Consider the following 22,700-nt stretch of genomic DNA (forward strand, 5'->3'; position numbering starts at 1 on the left):
GCATGGTGTGTGTGTGTTGAGGGGGTGGGAGTGGGAAGATTGTAGTCCAGAAAAACATTTGCCTCTCCTCAGAGTTAAAACAAAAGAAGCTGTTGCCATCGAGTCAATTTTGACTCATAGTAACCCTAGAGACAGTGCAAAAAGAGTACTGAAGATTAGACAGGCCCATAAAACAAAGCGAGAATAAAGGGGCACACCAGCCCAGAGACAAAGACTAGAAGGCAGAAGGGGAGAGAGGAAAGCTGATAATAGAGAACCCAAGTTCGAGGCGGGAGAGTGCTGATATGTCATAAGGTTGGTAACCAATGTCACAAAACAATATGTGTACTGTTTAATGAGAAGCTAGTTCATTCTGTAAACCTTCATCTAAAGTACAATTAAAAAAAAAAAAAAGGAAATAATTTCTCAAAAAAAAAAAAGAGTAACGAGGTAGTAAGCCATAGGGAATGTCCCATTCAGCTTTCCCTACAGCTTACATCAAAGCCTCAGAAGAGCAAGAAAATATCCTTGGCTAGGCAAAGTAGATTCTACCTATCCATGGCCACAGAGTTTCTCTGGCACTAATCTTCCTTTCCCCAAAAGCTGATAAGCAATTCCCACAGGAAAGCCTGCAGCTATCTCTCCACTTTAAGAAACAAAAAATTTCCACAAGAAAACTGCTTCTGAAAGGTATATTTCATTATAAACATGTTTCTAATTCAGAAAAGCACAAAAAGATAATAAAAATCTGTTTAAACCATACCACTCAGTCAGCAAAACTGTTAAGACTTCAGTGTATCAACTTTTAAGTCTATGCATAAATATACATATATATATTTTTTAATTTTTGCCTAATGCTTTTTTTTTTTTAAAGGTTGGGCACAGACTCCTTTAAGGTGACAACACCAAAGTCAGAAGAACCTAAGGCTTTAAAAGCAGAGGCAAATCAAGAGAATGATAAACAAAAAATTCCAGAGAATAAAGAGGATGGGTGATTAGACCAGGACACAAAGGGAGCTTCAACAGCATTAACAATGTTCTATTTGTTGAAATTGGGTGGTAGGTTCACATACTCGTTTCATTATTATACTTTATAATTTATGCTATTTATTACACTATAAATTTTGTAAACTTACTATATATATCTATTAAAATTATCTTTCTATAGGTTTCAAATGATGGATACATAATAAAGAAGAAAAAGATAATATCCTGGCGGGGGGTGGGGGGAAGCAGAGCCAAGAAAAAGTTGCTTATATTGCTCCTAAAAACATAATAAGATCCAAGGCATGTAACAAGGTAAGAGCTTAACAGACAAGAAGACAGCTGTGTCAATGAAGCCACACAGGTGCCATTTCTGAAATTAACTCTTTGCCATAACCACTCCTGCCCTTGCTATATTTAGGCTGCCCGTCGGCAAAGACCTGCCCCAGCCTGAGTTTAGAGATACTGTCTGAGTCTACCCCATCAGCCCTCAATTTTGGCTTCCATTTTATGGATAGTTAAGTGACCAGGACAAAGAGGCTTATATAACCACTAACACTAAAAATGAGTTCCAAGGGCCTCAATTTACTGTGTTATATCAAGCAAAGCTGAAAGTTCATTTTCTGGGTCACATCTATGACTCCACGGTTGCTGCAATATTTCCAGAGAAAGAAAAAGGTTACCCATTTCCATAAAGGGAAGCAATGGCCTCAGGAAACTCTGATACACAGGAGTCTTGTTATCCTTGCCTGCCAGATCTCACTTGCCAAGTCTCAGAGGTTCAGCCATCTCTGTAGCTCCCAAAGGACTGTTCTATGTTAGGAGTTTGTGACATGGACTACTTCCATCTACCTCATCCCCGTATAGAGCTCTCTTTCTTGAAATAGCACACTCCCAGGACATAAGAAAAGGGTCAAAGAATGCAAGGCAGAAGTCTCCAAGAGCTAATGCAGTATGTTGTAGAGTAACAAGGCTTAGACTCTGTCCACCCAGGCTCCTTTCAGCTCTCGTAATCTTTCATTCCCAATATTTATGCTTTATTTAGCTTTCCTAGCCCTCTGTTCTAATGTTTCCATCTCAATCCACAAGCCCCCAAATCCTGGTCTTCCCCTGCTATACAGCTCTTGTATTTTCAGCTCCATTTTGGATTCCTGTGAACTCTCATACCACAAACCTGCCTATCCCACTTGGCAAATCAGAATCTTCTAAAGTATACTTTACCCCTAAGGAATAAAGCACCTATCAAGGGATTAGCTTCTCCTCATGGAAAGTAAGATGGCAAAAATAGTATTTTAGCAATTTTGCTTCTACAGTGGAACTGTTTTTTCAGTTATCTGGGAAACTGAAGCTTATCCATGGATCATAATTTAAGAACCCAAACTTCTGCTACTGAGCAGACAGAACAGCTCCTAAAATAAGATTTAAAGAGTCTTCTTCCAATCAACCAAAACCAAACTGTTGCCATTAAATCAATTCTGACTCATAGTGACCCTACAGAAGAGAGTAGAAATGCCTCACAGGGTTTCCAAGGCTGTAATCTTCTCGGAAGCAGACGGCCACATCTTTCTCCCAAGGAGCGGTTAGTGGGTTCAAACCACCAACTTTTCAGTTAGCAGCTAAGCTCTTAACCACTGTGCCACCAGAGTCCTTTCTTCTTCCAAAGAAGTTATAAAGGAAGAATACACATCAAATTGTTAAAGGCTGATTAACTCCAGGGAGCATAATAACAAAGGACTTTCACTTTCTAACTTAACTATTGCCAAACTAAACCAAACCCACTGCCGTCGAGTTGATTCCGACCCTATAGGACAGAGTAGAACTGCCCCTTAGAGTTTCCACGGAGCGCCTGGCGGATTCAAACTGCCAACCTTTTGGTTAGCAGCCGCAGCATTTAATCACTACGCCCCCAGGGTTTCCTTAACCATTGCCACTATGTTTTAATTTTTAACACATAATATTTCAATTACTTATGTAATTAGGAAAAAAAAATCCTTCTAAATGAGAGAAGCCCATTTTGATGAACATTTTTTATTAGCGTTTTGTTTGTAGGTATCAAACAAAACGCTAATAAAAAATGTTCATCAAAATGCTAGGTAACCAGCAAGAGGGTGCCACCAGTGTTGCTGAGCCCCTTCTCCTGGCTGCTGGCCCTCGCCGAGCTCCAGAGAAGCCTTTCAGCACAAAGTTTTACATTTGGGAACCACTGAACAGCAAACCTGACTGGCTGAAAGTTGGAACGCCTTTGGGCACCACCAACACCCTGTGAGTCTATCTCATCAAACAACGTAATGAAGATGTTTTAAGAGTATAAAAGATGACATAGGTTGGAATAAACTATTGAAATACTAATACAGTATGTTTCAAATAGTGATTACAGCATATCTTAGGCTGAGTTCTCTAGAGAAGCAAAACCAGTGAGCATATACATATAGAGACAGAGAAAAATAGAGATTTATCTCCAGGAAATGGTTCACACAGTTGTAGAGGGTGACAAGTCCCAAGTCTGTGGATCAGGCGTCAGGCTGGAGGCTTCTCCTGATTCACACAGATAAAGGGGCTAACAAACCCAAGACTGGCAGGTCAGATGGCAGAATGCTGGCTCACAGACCGATCCTAAGATCAGCAGGTAAGCTGTTAGGTCAAGTCTGAAGAACCAGAAGTCAGATGATGACAAGCCCGATGCAGGATCCAGCGCTAGAGCCTTGCTGGAATATCCATTTATATACTGGAGGAGGGCCCCATCCCTAAGGAAACTCCTTTTCAACTGACTGGTTGCTCATAGCAAATCTCATCATGGAATTGATTACATAGTTATATAACAGCCAAGTTACATCCTTACATAACTGCCAAACTACATCATAACTGCCAAACCACTGAGATTCATGGCCTGGCCAAGTTTACACACAACCTTAACCATCACAGTCCACCCCTTGTCAACTTGGCACCTGTACACATCTCCTTAAACCATACAAAATCTCTAAATAAAGATAATTGCAAAGTAACATTTGTGCTTAACATGATACAATTAACACGCATACAACTAAAAATGCACTAGCTCCATTTACATCTTATATTTTATAAGTGAAGAAACAAAAATATTTAATGCACACATACAAGGAAGAAATATAACAATTACAGTCCTCATTTCTGTAACTGGTCACATGGTTATAGCTGGTATTTATAATACCTTCTTCTACCACCCATTCCATATTCCCTTTACCCTCTGCAAGTACCTCAGATGGTCATGGTTCTTTGTCTGGTGGGGTGACCCAAACCCAAACCTTCATTCCTGAAGAGTATGGAGCATCAGAATTCATGTCAGAGCTGGGTTGCCGTAGTTTTCCACTGACTTTAATCACAGCATGGTAGTACTAAGAGACACCCTAAGGGATCTCCTGAATTCCAGACATACTGTTCTTTACCTCCACTATGTAATATCAATCCCATTTCCCTTTTGTAATCGGGATCAATCACACCAGCCAATACAATAACTCTTTCTTTGCCTGTTGATCCAGAGGATGAGGAACCAAAAGTTGTCAGGTGGCATTCTTAACTTCCAGCTCAATGGAATCAGTGATGTGTTTCCAGAGGGAAGCATTCTTCAATTTGGAACTAAGACTTCTAGACCCACAGATGCTAGGGCTGTGGGGACAGGAAGCAAAAATTTTGCAAATGGGTCACTAGGGGGCATAGTGAGTGGTGCCACTTCCATTTCCACACCTTGATTGCTAGACCCATGAATCCCAGCTATGGGAGAAACAGCACCATATATTGGACTCTGGTTTAGAGTACATACAGCCTCCTGGAGAACACTGCCCCAACCCTGCAAGGAACTGCCACCTAGCTGGCACCGTAATTGTGTCTTTAGAAGCCCATTCCATGGTACTATCAAGCCAGCTGCTTCAGGATGATGGGAAACATGGTAAGACCAGTGAGTTTCATGAGCATTGCCACATTGTCACACTTCATTTGCTGTGAAGTGACTCCTCTGATTCGAGGTAATGCTGTGTGGGATACCATGACAATGGATAAAGCATTCTGTGAGTCCACGGATGGTAGTTTTGGCAGAAGCACTGGGTACAGAGAAAGCAAATCTGTATCCACAATAAGCGTCTATTCCAGTAAGAACAAAACACTACCCTTTCCATGATGGAAGTGGTCCAATGTAATCAATCTGTCACCACATTGGTGGCTGAGCACCTCAAGGAATGGTGCCATATCAGGAACTCAGTGTTGGTCTCTGCTGCTGGCAGACTGGGCACCCACCAATGGCTGTAGCCAAGTCAGCCTTGGTGAGTAGAAGTCCATGTTGCTGAACCTATGACCTCCATCCCTGCCACCATGGCCACTTTGTTCATGAGCCCACTGGGCAATGACAGGAATAGCTGGGGAAGGAGGATGACTGGTTTTCAAGCAGAACGTATCATCTTATCCACTTGATTGTTAAAATCCTCCCCTGCCAAGGTCATCCTTTAGTAATCATTCACATAAGACACAAATATCTTCACTTCTTTGGTCCATTCAGAGAGGTCTATCCACATACCTCTTCCCCATACCTGCTCATCACCAATTTTCCAATCGTGATCCTTTCAAGTCCCTGGCCATCCAGCCAAACCATTCACCACAGCCCATGAATGAGTATACAGTTGCACATCTGGCCATTTTTCCTTCCAAGGAAAGTGAACAACTAGATGCACTGCTCAAAGTTCTACCCACTGGGAGGATTTCTCCTCACCACTGCCCTTCAGGGAGGTCCCAGAAAGGCGTTTTAGTACTACCACTGTCCACTTTCAAGTCGTGCCTGCATATCACGCAAAACCACCTGTAAACGAGTTTTCTCTTCCTCAGTCAACTGATCATATAGAAATCCCCCTGAGGAAGGATCCCATTCCTGGTACCAAATGTCTCAGGCTGGGTTCTCTAGAGAAGCAACACTGGTCAGGCATATATATACATACATATATACATATACACAGAGAGAGAGAAATTTATCTCAAGGAAATGGCTCACAGAGAGGCTGGCAACTCCCAAGTCTGTGGATCAGGCATCAGGCTGCAGGCTTCTCCTGCCTCATGTAGCTGCAGAGGCTGACAAACCCAAGACTGGCAGGGCAGATGGCAGGCTGCTGGCTTACAGGCTGCAGAGGCTGACGAGTCCCAAAATCAGCAGGTAAGCTGCTAGTTCAAGTCCCAAGAACCAAAGTCAGATGATGACAAGCCAGATGCAGGATCCAGAGCGAAAGTCTTGCTAGAATATCCATGTATACACTGGAGGCAGGCCACACCTCCAAGGACACTCCCTTTCAACTCACTGATTGCTCATAGCAGATCTCATGGAGTTGATTATATAACTACCAAATTACATTATTACATAACAGCCAAACTACATTATAACTGCCAAACCACTGAGATTCATGGCTAAGTCAAGCTGCCACACAATGTTAATCATCACACAGCAGCACCTCTGGATTCATCAATCTTTTGATTATAAATAAGAGACAAAGTTATATGTGAATATATATCATCAGCATTTGTGTGCTGCATCATTAAATAAGAAATAAAAATGCCTCTGTATTCTTTAAAAAAAATGATAGGCACCGTTAAAAAACATCAGTTACAAAAAATATTTTTGGGACAACTGGGGAAACCTGAATATGGACTGAATATTACATGATTTTGGAGAATTGTTGATTTTCTCAGCCATGATTAAAAAAAAAAATTTTTTTTTTTTTTTTTTTTTTTATGATAATGGTATTCTGGATATCCAGGGAAATGTCTTTAATTTTAGGAAATACATACTAAAATACTTGGATGTGAAGTAGAAAAAAAAGAGTGGAACATAAAACTTACTTTAAAATGATTCAGCCAAATCAACAATAGCAACAACACATAGAAAGAAATTTAGAGACAAATCAAATATGGGAAAATGTTAATGAGCATATAGTCAATCACTGTATGAACCTTTCAACTTCTCTGTATATCAGAATTTTTCATTAAAAGAAAACATGGGGGGAAAAATGCTAGTTCAATGTCACCATGAAATAAAAATTTTATTTCCAGGGAATCTTAAAACTGGGATATATACTGGGTATAATTTGCTAGGTCTCCTCCCAATTCCTTATTCCTGTCCTGACTATTCCACTACATGACTACCAATTAAAAGACCATAGAAAAATCTTAAAGAGAGGAAGAATATAAAATCAGGCAACATCCAGTCCTCTCCCACATCTACTCTGCATTTCTGGGATAGGTATTGACACTTCTAGTTTAAGTGTTAAGGAACACAGTCCCTCTGAATCTCACCTCTTCCTACTGTATTCTGTACAACAAGTCCTCTAATTCTCACAAGCTGATGCTTTCAGTTCTCGTCCTCAAAAGGGAATTCCCTAAAGCATGCTAATCCCCCCACTTCCCACACATAAGAGTTTTTGCATCTACTTACCCAGCTCTGCTAAGAACACTTGCTCGTTTTTGTAGAGCCCAATTTTTTTCCTGTTCTATTTTTGAGCACCCACCCTCCAGCTCCAGGTTTTCCCAACACCACCTAACTGCCATCTGGCAGTGAGAAATCACTGTTTTCCAGCAATCAGGACCATCATCCTTCACAGGAGGCCCCAATGGTACATTCTGTCAAAGCTTCAAAGTATTAACACCACTCTTTGATTCTAGCTAAGCAACTGCCCACTATACCTCCTGCTTCCTGAGCCTGCAAAGTAACATGCCTTACCTTTGGTGTCCTGCATGACGATGGAGCTATACTTTAAAAAAGTTATCAGTAGATTACTGGTCTGTACATCTGCATCCAGTGGGAGTTCCACAGAACTTATAACTGGAATAGAACAGATGAAATGCACTTAGCCTATAACATATTCCATCTAACACTTCTACCCACATAGCCAATTTGCCAGCAGGCAAGAAAATCACTAAATAAGCTTTTTCCACAATGGAGGGAGGACCAAATGCCTATTATAAAACCTTTTTCTACTCCTCCTAGGCCTCTAAAACTCTCCTACTCCCAAGATTAAGCCCAATGACCTTCTCTCCTATCTAAGAGGGCCAGTCTCCAGGAATGGTGCTTTTCTCTCAGCATCCTAGGAAGAGTAGCTGATGTCATTTCCAGCCCCTAGTAACCTAGAAAGGTTCAGGGCCCTTCTTAAAGGCCCTTCAATTTGCACTTAAAGGAAAGATCTTTACTGAATATAAATAAGCCTTGCTTAGACCAGCCTTCTGCTTAAAATAAATGAAGATTCCTACCTAATAAGGAAAAAACTTGCTCACTTTTGAGAACAAGCTTTTAGGCTGGAAGTACCCAAGATGGGGGGAAAAGTTAAGGGAGAACACATTCAAATTCTACCCCTTAATGCCTACACCTGAAAGAAAATCTGAAAAGGAATATTAGGCTGAAAATGAGTGAACATTATTGGCTGAGACAGTCTGGGAACTGAGTTTTACATGCTCAGCTGTTGTTTCCAAGAAAAACTACTCCCCCAACCCCACCCACAGTCCCAGTGAACAATGAGGGACAAGACCAGGGCTGACCCACAACAGAATACAGTCTTAATGTAGATTTCCCAAAAGATTCTAAGGCTTTAAATTAGACGTAGACATCTTGTTAAGTGCTTTTACACTAAGACATAATATTTAAGCGAAAGGAGACTCATGATGGCCCAGACAAGCAGGGAATCTATAGCGTACTGCTGTATTTTCACCCCTGAAGACTCAGCTGAGTTTGGAATATTACTCATAATATGTATTCATAACAACAATGGATCCCTCTGGAGTTATTACAATGTATGCAGAGAACGTTTATTAACAACAGGAAACATTTGCATATAATGGATCCATAATACACAGCAAGCACAGCAAAAAGCCTTATGAGAAGAAATTAGCATGCCCAACCCTTGGCTGTTTTACCACAGTTCAGCCCCACGAACTAATAAAAGATAAATATATTTTTATGTTGAAATACTAAACACTCTTAATTCATGTTATGGGTTAATGCCTGGGACTGTCATTTCAAACCACAAGCCTATTTGAAGCTCAAAACCCATAATCATTCTCTTGTCCGATCCAAAGTGACATCTAACTGCTTAATGAGACTTTTTTCCCTCTCACACGCAGCAGTAACTGGAAAACTGTCTTATATAATATGTAGAAATATAGAAGTATATGTATTTTTAGTTTACCATAAAGTCCTCTCATGACAAAGCTGAGTTGTCAAATGTCAAGTTGGAGCTGAGAACAAACGCTACAGCTAAACTGCTGACTTTTAAAGATAATGGCTCCAGTGACATGCCTTTAAATATAACTGAGCTACTGCGCACCCCTATAATTAAAAACCAAAAATTTTAAACATGCTTGTAATGTTTCGTACCTCTACAGAAAGGAACTGAACTACGAGAGAGAAAAAAAGGAACAAAATAAAACAGACAGAATAAAATCCTTCACAAATTAAAATCTCCTTCCTAAGGAAGAGTCAGTCACTTCTTGATCTTTGGCTTCCTAATCCTTCCTAGCAGCCTTTGTCAAGGGAGAGAATCATTTGAAAGTGGGCTGACTCCATCTTTCCACTAGAAAAAATAAAAGCTCACTGGTTGTAGGTAAGTAAGCACAAATTCTGCCATTGCATAATCAAGTGTGTGGGTGAAAGTGTTCACAATGAACAGTTTGAAAGGCAGTTCTCTGAAGCATCCAAACCCCAACATCACATGGAACTCAGAAATATATATATGGCTTTTGATATCCATGGTAACCAGGCAGGCTTCATCCTTAAAGAGAAAGAACAGTCTTTCCATTGGATTATTCAGTGACCTGAAAAGCAGAGGTAAGTAGGCAATCTTCACTACTTGCTCCTTCTCATTAAGATATTTTGGAATTTGGCTTTCAATTCTAAACAGTTCCAATTTGCTACCATAGACTTGAATATAAATGGCACCTCACTGCCATACTTCCGAGCCAATATTGCTTGTTCTGCCTTGAAATGCTACTGCCACAGGTGCTACACAAAAATTTAAAGGAGAGAAAACACAACAAGGAAGGTGATTTCACATGCAAACAGCAGGAAGGCACAAAGAAAGACTCAAAGTTAGATTTCCTGCACTTCAAAATGAGGCCAACATTTAAGGTTCAACATCAAGTATTAGCGTAGATCATTTCCAGGTTAAGGTAGTCCATCAAACACACTCAGCTTACAAGAGAAGCACCTCAGGTGACACAGTTTATTGGGGAAAATTCTTAATTTCTTTTCCTTTACCTTTTTCTTAAGTTCTAGCCATAAAATGTATAAAGGGGAAACTTTTTTTATTGTTTTTAGGAGGGGTGCAGAAGTCTTAAATAACCACCAAACTCCTAATTATAATACAATTTAAAGCCTGTCGATTCCAACTGGGAGAGACCAGCAGACACATAACCGTGAGTGAATATGAGCTTCACTTTCTTGTTCACTTACTAAACAAATATGAAATATATACTAATGCTGAGCGAGTATCAGTGAACAAAACAGACATTGTTTCTGCCCTGATTCATGTCTTGGGCCTTAGTCTCAACTCTCACTAACCTCAGGCAACTGTTTCACTTTTCTGGCCTCAATTCCCTCATTTATAAAGTGGTAACACGGGATAACATTACTGTTTACATTTATTTCAGTGCTTTATGGTCACGGGGAGGTATTTTTCATAAAATATCTCATCAGAGCCTCCCAAGTACCCTGTGAGTGTGGCAGGTTAGGCATTACCGACCTCTGAGGGTCTCTTTCAGATCTAGCACTCCATGGCTCTATGACCATTCTCTGAGTAGGACAAGCTGGGGTTATGCAGCTTTCTTACAGAGAAAACTACTTGACTGTCTTTCCAGAGTTGTCTTCAGAGCTTAAGGAGTCCTGAAAGACAGTACTTCAGGTAAATTTCTTTTTTTAAATAATTTTTATTGTGCTTTAAGTGAAAGTTTACAAATCAAGTCAGTCTGTCACATATAAACTTATATACACCTTACTACATACTCCCATTTACTCTCCCCCTAATGAGTCAGCCCGCTCCCTCCTTCCAGTCTCTCCTTTCATGACCGTTTTGCCAGTTTCTAACCCTCTCTACCCTCCCATCTCCCCTCCAGACAGGAGATGCCAACACAGTCTCAAGTGTCCACCTGATACAAGTCTCTCTCCAACCCATTGTCCAGTCCCTTCCATGTCTGATGAGTTGTCTTCGGGAATGGTTTCTGTCCTGGACCAACAGAAGGTTTGGGGACCGTGACTGCTGGGATTCTTCTAGTCTCAGTCAGACCATTAAGTCTGGTCTTTTTATGAGAATTTGGGGTCTGCATCCCACTGTTCTCCTGCTCCCTCAGGGGTTCTCTGTTGTGCTCCCTGTCAGGGCAGTCATTGGTTATGGCCGGGCACCATCTTGTTCTTCTGGTCTCAGGATGATGTAAGTCTCTAGTTCAAGTGGCCCTTTCTGTCTCTTGGGCTCATAGTTATCGTGTGACCTTGGTGTTCTTCATTCTCCTTTGATCCAGGTGGGTTGAGACCAGTTGATGCATCTTAGGTGGCCTCTTGTTAGTATTTAAGACCCCAGATGCCACACTTCAAAGTGGGATGCAGAATGTTTTCTTAATAGAATTTACTTTGCCAATTGACTTAGAAGTCCCTTTAAGCCATAGTCCCCAAACCCCTGCCCTTGCTCCGCTGATTCAGGTAAATTTCTTAACTGAAAGAATTAACAACTGTGTTCTTTGTTCAACACAGCTATGCTCACCCTCAATGACCCAAACTCATATTCATCAGGAAAAGAAAATGGGTGGTGGCTCACCATCAGAGGAGGGTGGCGTGGTCCCAAGTGGCGTGGCTGGGGTTGTTGGAACAGGACTGACAGGAGTCGTCACCAAGCCTATTTCTGGATGACTCTGAAAGATAAAAAAGAAACATAAGAAAACAGAAAATCCAGTTCTCCCTCAGTATCCTCTGCTTAATATCCTTACTGGTCTTCCTGACCTCATAATTAGGCAGAAAGCTCACTGAGGAGGGACTGCCTCTACATTTAGCTTCCATGAGTGCCTGACTACTGTTGATGCTTGCTAAATTCTAATAAGAAGCTCTGTGGGCTGGTTTTCTTTAAGTAACTAGGTTCCCATTACATAAGTTTTTCTGCAGAACCATACAAATAAAAAACTGGGGTAAAAACAAATATTCTGGAATATTCTACAAGAAAGAGGGCACTGGCAGTCCTGTCTGGACCTGGGAAGGACTGCTCTCATCAATCAGGGCTTCGAATTGGTTCATTCTGATTCAACACCCTGTTGAGAATTTGACTTTCCACCCCAGATACACTGAATCAGAATCTACCGTTTAACAAGATACCCAGGTGATTCTTATCTATACATAAATTTGTATATAAATTCTTATTCATACATAAGAATCACTTGAGGATCTTGTTAAACTGTAGACTCTGACATAAGAATCATCTGGGTTGATGGTTATGAGGGAGGTGATGGATGGATAGGGGAAATCACTAACTAGATAGTAGACAAGTGTCAACTTTGGTGAAGGGAAAGAGAACACACAATATAGGGGAAGTCAGCACAACTCAACCAAGGCAAAGTCATAGAAGCTTCCTAGATACTCCAAACACCCTGAAAGACTGAGCTGCTGAGGCTGAGGGCTGGGGACCATGGTCTCGGGAAATACCTAGGTCAATGGGCATAAATAGTTCATAAAGAAAATGCTCTACAGCCTACATCTGGGATCTTAAAAGCTTGCAAGCAGCCATCTAAGATACATCTGTTGTTCCCATCCCATCCAGAACAAAAGAGAAGGAAGAAAACCAAAGACACAGGGAAAATATTAGCCCAAAGGACTAAAGGACCACATGAGCCACAGCCTTCATCAGCCTGAGCCCAGAAGAATTAGATGGTGCCCAGCTACCACCACTGACTGCTCTGACAGGAATCTCAACAGAGAGTCCTGTACAGGGCAGGAGAAAAACGCAGAGCAAAATTCAAATTCACAAAAAAAAGACCAGACTTACTGGTCTGCCAGAGACTGGAGAAACCCCCAACACTATGGCCACCGGACACCCTGCTAACTCAGAGCTGAAGCCATTCCCGAAGCCCACTTTTCAGCCAAAGATTAGACAGGCCTATAAAACGAACACCACCACACATGAGAAACGTGCTTCTTAGTTCAGTCAAATATACAAGGCCAAATGGGCAACTTCTGCTCAAAAGCAAGACAAGAAGACAAAAAGGGACAGGAAAACTGGACGAATGGACACAGGAAATCTGGAAAGGAAAAGGGAATACTGCTGTCACATTGCAGGATTGCAACCAATGTCACAAAATAGTATGTGCATAAATTTGTGAATGAGAAACTAATTTGTGCCGTAAACTGTCACCTAAAGCACAATTAAAAGAAAAAAAAATCACCTGGGGACTCTGTTAAGATGTAGATTCTGATTCAGTATATCTGGGGTGGAAATGCAAATTCTCAGCAGGGGGTTGAAAACACGGCACCGGTAGGAAGCCTTGCATCAGATCAACCTAAAACACAAATCTATAGGCTGTTCTAATGATCACATAATTGGCTGATAAATGCAGAAGAGCCAAGGGGATACCAAGAGCTAGTTAAAAAAAAAAAAAAAAAGCTATGCAGATGGCATCCTTCCCATCCCCCAACAGACAAGAGTGTGTGGGATGGGAAGGTAGAGGCATATGGGAGACACCCAGTGGGGACCAAAGCATATGACTCTTCTGTCCCTCTTAAAAATCTCAGCCACATCAACTCTTGAGAATTAAGCTGAGTGGCAGCTGCTTTTTATCTCCCTTCTTCTCCTCCCCAACATCTTTACCAGCCCTTTACCTTCCCCACCCCTTCTTTGAAAATCAGTTACAGAATTTGTAAAGCAAAGAATGTGGTGAAAATAGTGAATAAAGTCTCTTATTTTATCAGTCATGAAATCAAATACATGTCCTTCTAAGCAGACCCCAAAGCAGCACACTTAAGTGTGACTTTATTTTTTAAGGTAAAACTCAATCAATGGATTCCATACATATCCGCCCTTTGAGAAAAAAAGCATAAGCAAACTTTCCTTTAAAAGAACCCTACATACATATTTTAAACAGTCCGGCTTTAAGATAAAATCACTTTATCAATTTTTTAAGACAGCTTTCATGGACAGCACTTGAGTTCTCAGCCTATTTTAGTCCCCTTCTGTGCCAATTCCTGAGGATATTCCTAAGGCATGTGACCTGTCACTCTGTATTCTACCACTTCCTGCTTTCAATGTTTGCTGACCATTTTGTCTGTTAACAGCTAACCTTACGCTGGACAGGATACTTTTCACTTTTCCTCTCTGGAAATTGGTGAGATATAATAAGATAAGTGATTTGGCCTATTTTATCCCCAGCTGTAATTCCACAGCGGTTTGGAAAGCAGGAAGCCTGATATAAAAATTCTTACAGGCAGATGAGACCAGGGCATTTCCAGTGAACAAAATGAAGTAATCTCAACTCACCTGGGTTAACGGAACTCATAAACTGGTCAAAACCATTAACTTTGCAAGTTATCAGAACCACTTCAGGACCAGATAGAAATATATGTATTTGAGGATAGCAAGAAGCAAAGGCAACTGGTGCAACTCCTTGTTACTACCACTTACCAATGCAAAACAGGGTTGACATAGGCACAGCCAGGCAGGCCTTTCTGTGGAATTAATCTGTATGAAATCAGAGAGAAAAAGGATGGGGGGTTTTAATGCAACCAACCTGGGCTAACACTGTGATGAAATTGCGATTTAAATGAACAGCTTCATAAAGCGCCAGAAGAATGGCCTCATTGGTTCTAAAGAAGGAGAGAACAAACTGATGAGCCTCTTATAGCAGAGGAGTTAAAACAGCATAACCATCAAAATAAGATTGCACCCCAGCTCCTCATTACCAATCTCTTTGAGTTTCTAATGTTCCCCTTTATTTCCCTCTGGCTATATGTAAAAGGTGTACAGATGAGAACAGGCCTTAATTTCAATTCCTCAGGATCAGTTTTATCTACTTCATTCACTATCTTCCCTTTCATTTTTCCACCCCAGTTAAGTCTTTAACTGGCTCAGATACCCAGTCCTCTTCCATTTCGCTCCAGAGCTAGCTGGGAACAGTTCTTCAGTTTCTCGGGGCCCAAAAGATGTGAGACCAAAGCAGAAATTTCTAGAGTCCAATATTGTTTAAAACCCCCCAAAATTTGAAAAATCACCAAAAAAGTTTGGATCTGTTAAAAATTACCAAGAGGTAACATTTCACACTCTCAAATTCAGCTAGAGAGCCCACACTAACATCCAAGTCACTGCACAAGAATGTCAGGCACTTACTGTACAGATATTTTCTCATGGGCATCTGCTATGAACATGCTGCCCACCTGTGGAAGAAAAGAACAATTGCAGACTTATAGCAGGGAGAGATGAGCGCAGCTCTGTGCCTATCAAGCCTTTCATCAATCAAAAAACAAGTTGCTTCCAGCCAGAGGAAACTTAGCACTTTGGACCAGTAGTCACACACACCAAAACCAGCCCACTTCTAAGATCTTAAAAGAATCATAAGTAATACAGGAAATAATGAAATCATCTTAATAATAATGAAATAAATCATCTTAAAGAGGCTTTTAAAAATCCCATCCCTCATTTTCAATGTGTAAGTTTAGTTACCACTGACAGTAAGTAAATGTTAGCCTAGACATTTTCATCATTCTGTATCTTTCCTGGAAGTTGCTTATCTGAAATCAGAAACTAATTCATGAAGAATGTCACAGAAAGCAGCCTGACTTCAGCCTACATACAGCCGTCCTCAGGGGAATATTTGGGTTTCCAACCAGAACTGTCTATGCTAGGCTCATTCGCCATCTTTACCAGATCAGAATGTTTTTAGTTTGTGTCCTAGTCAAGAGCAGCTGAACAGGTGAATGGAGTAGGCTATCTCTAATATGTGTGATATCAGAGGCACTGAGAAAGATGCCCACCCCCCTAAAAATACCTTTTCCATCTGTTTATTGATGAACAAAACCCTGCAGCCAGAGGTTCATTTGTTTGGTTCAAAGCTTTTTAACCTTGGTTAAAAGGCAAAGATCTCTGGGAGCAATATAGTTATCTCTAACTCATTTAATCAAATACCAATACAGCACCCATACTGCTCCAGCCTCTGTGAGAGACTTTACTCATTTATGCTTCAGAATTAAAAGAGTTTTCATCAGGTCCTTTCCTGAGAAGAGGCTGTGAGAAGGGAGAAGGGAAGAATAGGGAGGTAACGGGTGGAAAAAAAACTGCTTTCTTTCTTTTTTTTGTTTTGTGGAGGTAGGGCTACCTCTTTTTGCAATGAACTAAAAAACTGTCATGTCCTAGGACTGAATACTTGGACATCAATGCCCAAGATGACAGATTTTTTTAATATGCCCGCACTTGAGGACCTTTATAAGGACATACTCCCAGATTTATTTCTTAAAAATTAGTCCCAGATTATCTGGCCCAAAATGACAATAGTGCTAAGGCTGAGAAACCTTAGCAGTATTGCAGTCTGGAGTCTTGTAAACAGAAGCAACAACTTTTGTAAACCTTGGACCTCTTGACTTTAGAGCAGTGGCTCAGATCCACTGCACCAATCCCTCAACCCCAGGACCATCTACAAGGAATCAAGTGGCCACAGCAGATAGCAGAGGGACACTCAGGGAGGACCTGGCACTAAAACACCCTATTCTGTGTTCCACAGAATCAGTTCCCAAACAGGGTCAACTCTTTAGGAAGCAAATGTCTGGCTTAATGTGTACCTTCTCTCAACCTTCAAAAAGACGTTAATTAATTTAAAAAAATCAGTCCCAGAGAAATCGAAGTTCTCCTTTCCCCTATCTCACTTAGTTTTGGAAACCCCTAACGAAAATATGCTCTGAGCAGCCTCTCCCCCCTCATCATGCCATCACCTCAAACACCTGAACTTCTGAGCAGAGATTTGCCTAACCCTGCAGACCTCATGTATTTCTGGGCAAGAGAAAAAAACAAGTACAACTTACCATGTTTGTTAAAGCAGAGAAAAAACCACTCTGGTGTTCTTCTTCCTTGTCTTTATACTGCCTGAACACAAAACACTAAATTCAACTTTAGTAATTATATATCAAGTATATCTTTGTTGTTGGCATTCTAGGTAATCAGGGCAGGGCACTCTTAGAATTCACTGACTCCAGGGAAAAAAAAGCATTATAACAATCTAGCCTCTGCAGTTCCCCCTGCAAGCCAAGAGGCATCCATCTGCTCTTAATGCAGAGCGTATACCAAAATGCCTGGCTACTTTGGGAGAGACTCAGAAAGCAAGCCACAAAAGTGTAACACCACTGTAACATATGGCTGATCTAGTTATTTCCCAAACAGACTATTACTTGAAAAGTGTGACAGTGAAATTACTTTAAGGCTGTTAACAGTGAAAATCTTGTTTGTTTTTGAAGGAGGAGGAGGGAGATCTGTGAGCTAAACTATTTGTGGAGATGGAACGGATTTGAAATTCCAACACCCAATTGTGTGTGAGCAAAGTCTGGAGAGGAGCAAGTGCGGTCCTGCCTGTCCCTTGCCAGGATTAGGGCCATTTCTGGTCTCCATTCACTGAATATCAGATCATTCCCCATCCATAGCAACAGGAAAGACAAGTGTCAATAAAGAGAGCCCCCAGGATAGATAAGGATTCTGGAAAGCTAAAGTTGATTCTTGATGAAAAAGAAGCATCTGTCAAACTAATATGCTTTCTCCTTGCGTTTTTGTTTAAAAAGTACAAAAAAGCAGAGCTTCGCAACCTTTTTCACATAGAAAATGACATTTGGGATTTGGAAGAGCCTGCTCATAGTGGGAAAACCAGTTAAACGCTTTGCAGTAGAGGTTGCATTAGTATCACACGCAAGCAAAATTCTGCTGAAGATCATTCAAAAACGGCTGCAGCAGTATATCAATAGGGAACTGCCAGAAATTCAGGCTGGTTTCAGAAGAGGACATGGAACCAAGGATATCATTGCTGATGTCAGATGGATCCTGGCTGAAAGCAGAGAATACCAGAAGGGTGTTTACCTGTGTTTTACTGACTATGCAAAGGCATTCGACTGTGTGGATCATACAAGTTATGGATAATGTTATGAAGAATGGGAATTCTGGAACACTTAACTGTGCTCATGAGGAACCTTTACAAAGGTCAAGAGGCAGTTGTTTGGACAGAACAATGTGTCAGGGTTGTATCCTTTCACCATACTTATTCAATCTGTACACTAAGCAAATAATTCGAGAAGCTGGACTATATGAAGAAGAACAGGGCATCAGGATTGGAGGAAAGCTCTTTAACAACCTGCGTTATGCAGGTAACACAACCATCCTTGCTGAAAGTGAAGAGGACTTGAAGCACTTACTAATGAAGATCAAAGACCACAGCCTTCAGTACGGATTACGCCTCAACATAAAGAAAACAAAAATCCTCACAACTGGACGAATGAGCAACATCATGATAAATGGAGATAAGACTGAAGTTGTCAAGGATTTCATTTTACTTGCATCCACAATTAACAGTCGTGGAAGCAGCAGTCAAGAAATGAAATAATGCATTGCATTGGGTAAATCTGCTGCAAAGGACCTCTTTAAAGTGTTGAAAAGCAAAGATGTCACCTTGAAGACTAAGGTGCGCCTGACCCAAGCCATTGTATTTTCAATTGCATCATATGCATGTCAAAGCTGGACAATGAATAAGGAATACCGAAGAAGAATTGATGCCTTTGAATTGTGGTGTTGGCAAAGAATATTGAATATACCATGGACTGCCAAAAGAACGAACAAGTCTGTCCTTGAAGAAGTACAACCAGAATGCTCCTTTGAAGTAAGGATGGAGAGACTGCGTCGTAAATACTCTGGACATGTTGTCAGGAGGGATCAGTCCCTGGAAAAGGACATCATGCTTGGCAAAGTACAGGGTCGGTGGAAAAGGGGAAGACCCTCAACGAGGTGGACTGACACAGTGGCTGCAACAATGAGTTCAAGCATAACGATTTTAAGGATGGTGCAGGACCAGGAAGTGTTTCATTCTGTTGTGCATAGGGTCCCTAGGAGTCAGAACTGACTCAACAGCACCTAACAACAACAACGAAGGTTGCAAAAAAGGGTGTGCCTAACTGCTTAAACGAAAGATGGACACTAACCTGGTGGTCTCTTTCCCCTGGTGTTAAAAACAACCCCTGCTAAAGCCTATGAAGCCAAGCTAGAAAAAATACAACTGCCAGCAGCTGTACCTCTGAATACTCTTCTAGGATATGTATGCGAAGTTGACCCAAGGGCTCTGATAAATCTGTTTCCTAGTCAACCAATTCAAACGAAACTTTGACCCCTCCCTTCTGGAAAGGTGGACTTACCTGTTGTACTCAGATAAAGCCTGTGCAATCACAAGCCCCATTCCCTAGGAAAAGAAAAGATAGCACAGCTGAAATAAGTGAGTAGCCTTGAGGGGAGGGAGGGCACTATGACTAGGCCAAAGAAAACACTAATTATACCCCCACAGTCCAACCTCAAGAAGTTGTGCCTGAAAGCTAACAAAAAGAACAGAAATTCTGAGAAATGGGAAATATCAAAGAATAAAAAGAACTTCTTTGAAAAGATTTTTCTGATATAATCATCTTAATGTTTCCAGATAGAATAACAAGGGGTAAAACTAACAGATCAGTCCAAATCACTGACAGTTGTACTGAGATCATTTTTACCCCTAAAGAGAAGTCAGAATCTTCAAACAGAAAACCTTCGTATGTCTCTAAAACAGCCACAATAAAAGTGGCAATGAGTCCCATGCTAACTGAAGGTCTCTAGAGACAAGCCTCTTTCTTTCAGGCCACAGGAAAATAGGAGTATAGAGGAACCGTTCCAATAAATGTTAAATTGACTTGTCAATTCCCCCCCGGAACCTGCTAAGTATAACACAAAGGTCAATTAAGGCCACAAGGATGACTCGTGTGTGCATATTTTACATAAGGGAAATTGGAAGAAGTAAAGAGGGCAGGATGAAAAGGGAGTAAACACAGACACCTGGTCATCTTCTTTACTTGACATTTATTCCCTATATTCAGAGATTAAATGTTATTTTCCCAAACTTTCAAGGATATGTATCAGATGTATATCATCCTCCGTGTTTCAGCTTCACCAAGTCAGGCTATAAATACCATCTGGCTAGTTCTACAAGAAGGAATCTCCCACCATCTAGTCATCTGAGCTTTCTTATTCTTGAAAATGGTACTGTCTCTGTAAGGTAATCAACCTCAGCACACTATAAAACAAAATATAATCAACCATTTCATCATGGTCGGCAAGCAAATATCCCCTCAAATCTCCCTTCTATGACAATAAGAAGACAGTAAGACAGCAGCACTGGTGCTCTAAAAAGCGCATACCAATTTCCTCTTCATAGCCAGATGAACTCAGCATAATAGCTCTCTGCTCTCTGTTCTAAATGTCCACTGAATGCAGGACCAGGAGGTAAGACAATATACAGGGAACCAGATACTCACATTGAGCGTGGCCTCATCATCCACAATAGACAGCTTCACAATATAAGGATTCACAGACTGTTAAACAAGAGAAAGGACTCAAGGTGAGTGGGACCTAGTTAAGATAGTCCATTAGCTTCTTAACAGTGTTAACAAAAATGCTTCTATAAGACCCTCTACGACAACACTTCTCACACACAGGCTCAATCCATCTTGCCAGCTGATTTCCCCCACTTTCAGTAAATCCCTCATTGTGTATGGGCATTCACCAAGCACTCGTGCATGTGCCTGCACACGTACACACACACTCCAGTTCTTTTCTATCTGCACTTTCCCCTAGGCTTAATCAACCCCTTCTCCCTTTTTTCCCTCTTATTTATTTTGAAGAAGTGAACACTCTGCAAAACTCACTTGGTTCTACCCTGCCAGTAATTTACTGAGTCCACAGGGATAGCTGTCTTTTGAGGGACTTAAAAGCTTCTTTACCACAAAGCACATATTTATAAGTTTCTAACTCACATTTTTACCCCAAAGGCTCCCTAACCATTTCACAAACTATATATAAGAACTGATTCACCCACCCGTAAAACAAAGCCACCTTGGGGGTGGAAAGTGGCAGCTGCTTAACAGCCAAAGAGGCCATTTATGGATCTGATACCCAAATAACACAGCAAGGGGGAACTCCAAAAAAGGATATAATTACCCAAAATACAATCTGGTCGGGACACTGGGATTTAATGGCTGTCCCATCACTTGCATCACTGGAAAATTTCTTGAGTTTTTCCAGACCCAATCCCAGCTGGGTAGCATATGGAAACGAACATATATTTAAACTCATTGAGCAGCTGGGCCATCTCCTACAAGTGAGATGAGAACCAATGACCTGCTCACCTTGAAAACATCCTATCCATGAGATGTGAAGAAAGATCTCATAGATTAGGCACCAAGTGAAAGAAGGAACAATAGTTCTCAGATCGGCAGTTTTTATGGCTACCAAGAAAACTCATTACTGAGAAACTTGGAAGCCCAACTGAAAGGCTAACCCCCTACACAGGCCTTATTTAATCAAGTTTCCCAGGGCATCTTTTACATGTCATTTGGGAATAGAAAAAGAGACAGTTTTGCTTTCTTAGCAGCCCAAATGTTTACAAAGTTTTCTAAGACACAACTCAAGGAGGTAAAACTCACTCCATTTGACAATTGATTCGACAGAGGGAAGGCTCTCAACACTTTTCCCTATAACTATCAGTCAAATCCTGCTGAGGCAACAGACTTCAGGCAAGAGCTGATGGAAGTAGATCCTTGGAAAAGAAAATCAGCAGTAGGCTGACCTAGAGGTGCCACCATGACAAGAACAACTAGGAGCAACTGTTTCTTGGCAGAATTTTTTTTTTTTTTGGGCATAGTTCTTTTAAGTCCTAGTCAATAGCCTTCCCAAGAGTAGACTGAGGTGATAAGGATCATCTGATTACCAAGACCAGCATACGCTTTAGCGGTGCTTGTGGAAGAGGCAAGGTGACTAAAAGTAAGGGTTTGAGTTCTAGCTCCTCTACTTACTAATCGTGACAAGTTAAGCACATCAATTAACCTAGGCTTCAATTTCCTCATCTGTAAAATGAGGAAAATATTTTCTCCCTTGAGATTGCTATGAGGTTTAAACGAAATAATACATATCAAATTCTTAGAACTGTATCTGGCATATAGTCAGGACTCAATAATTGGTAGCTATATTTTTTCTCCTTTGACCTTATCATCACTTTCGAAGGGAAATTCTTTAAGAGAAAAAAGAAGAGGAACAATTTGCAACTGGATAAAATGATCTTGTAATTCCCAGGAAGCTTTATGCTCAGGGTTGTAGCAGTTGGGGACTGAGTCACTTCACTTCAGAAGACTTGGCCAGCCTAGAAAGCCAGGATCTTAATGCTTTGAAATTGTCTATTCTACCATACACTGATTTTCCTCAACACTACATGCTTGTTGTGCTGGTCACTTCTTAAAACTGGAGACAATCTACTTTCACCCATTAGAGTTATAAACTCAGTAGGCCTTCACAGGATCACTCTAATTTTAAACAGGGCCCTACCTTTATTTGGTAGCCCTGGTGGCACAATGGTTAAGATTTCAACTGTGTTTGAAGGACCTCTGGTGGCACAGTGGTTAAGTGCTGGGCTGCTAACCAAAAGGTTAGCAGTTTGAACATACCAGCCGCTCTGCAGGAGAAA

General features: G+C 41.0%; 1 protein-coding gene across 2 annotated transcripts in view; it reads right to left on the bottom strand.

Annotated features, from left to right (window-relative positions):
- The window catches only part of ARMH3 (armadillo like helical domain containing 3), a 219,401-nt gene that overhangs the window by 157,938 nt on the left and 38,763 nt on the right, over window positions 1–22,700 (bottom strand). For both annotated transcript variants that reach the window (XM_049855289.1, XM_049855291.1), the window contains exons 9-15: window positions 20,500–20,556; window positions 19,357–19,400; window positions 16,996–17,056; window positions 15,311–15,357; window positions 14,715–14,790; window positions 11,765–11,858; window positions 7,690–7,791 (exon numbers count right to left, since the gene is read on the bottom strand). In XM_049855289.1, the coding sequence (XP_049711246.1) occupies window positions 7,690–7,791; window positions 11,765–11,858; window positions 14,715–14,790; window positions 15,311–15,357; window positions 16,996–17,056; window positions 19,357–19,400; window positions 20,500–20,556 (481 nt within the window). The remainder of the gene's footprint in view (window positions 1–7,689; window positions 7,792–11,764; window positions 11,859–14,714; window positions 14,791–15,310; window positions 15,358–16,995; window positions 17,057–19,356; window positions 19,401–20,499; window positions 20,557–22,700) is intronic.

Source organism: Elephas maximus, chromosome 16, assembly GCF_024166365.1.
Source record: "Elephas maximus indicus isolate mEleMax1 chromosome 16, mEleMax1 primary haplotype, whole genome shotgun sequence".
Taxonomy (NCBI): Eukaryota; Metazoa; Chordata; class Mammalia; order Proboscidea; family Elephantidae; genus Elephas; species Elephas maximus.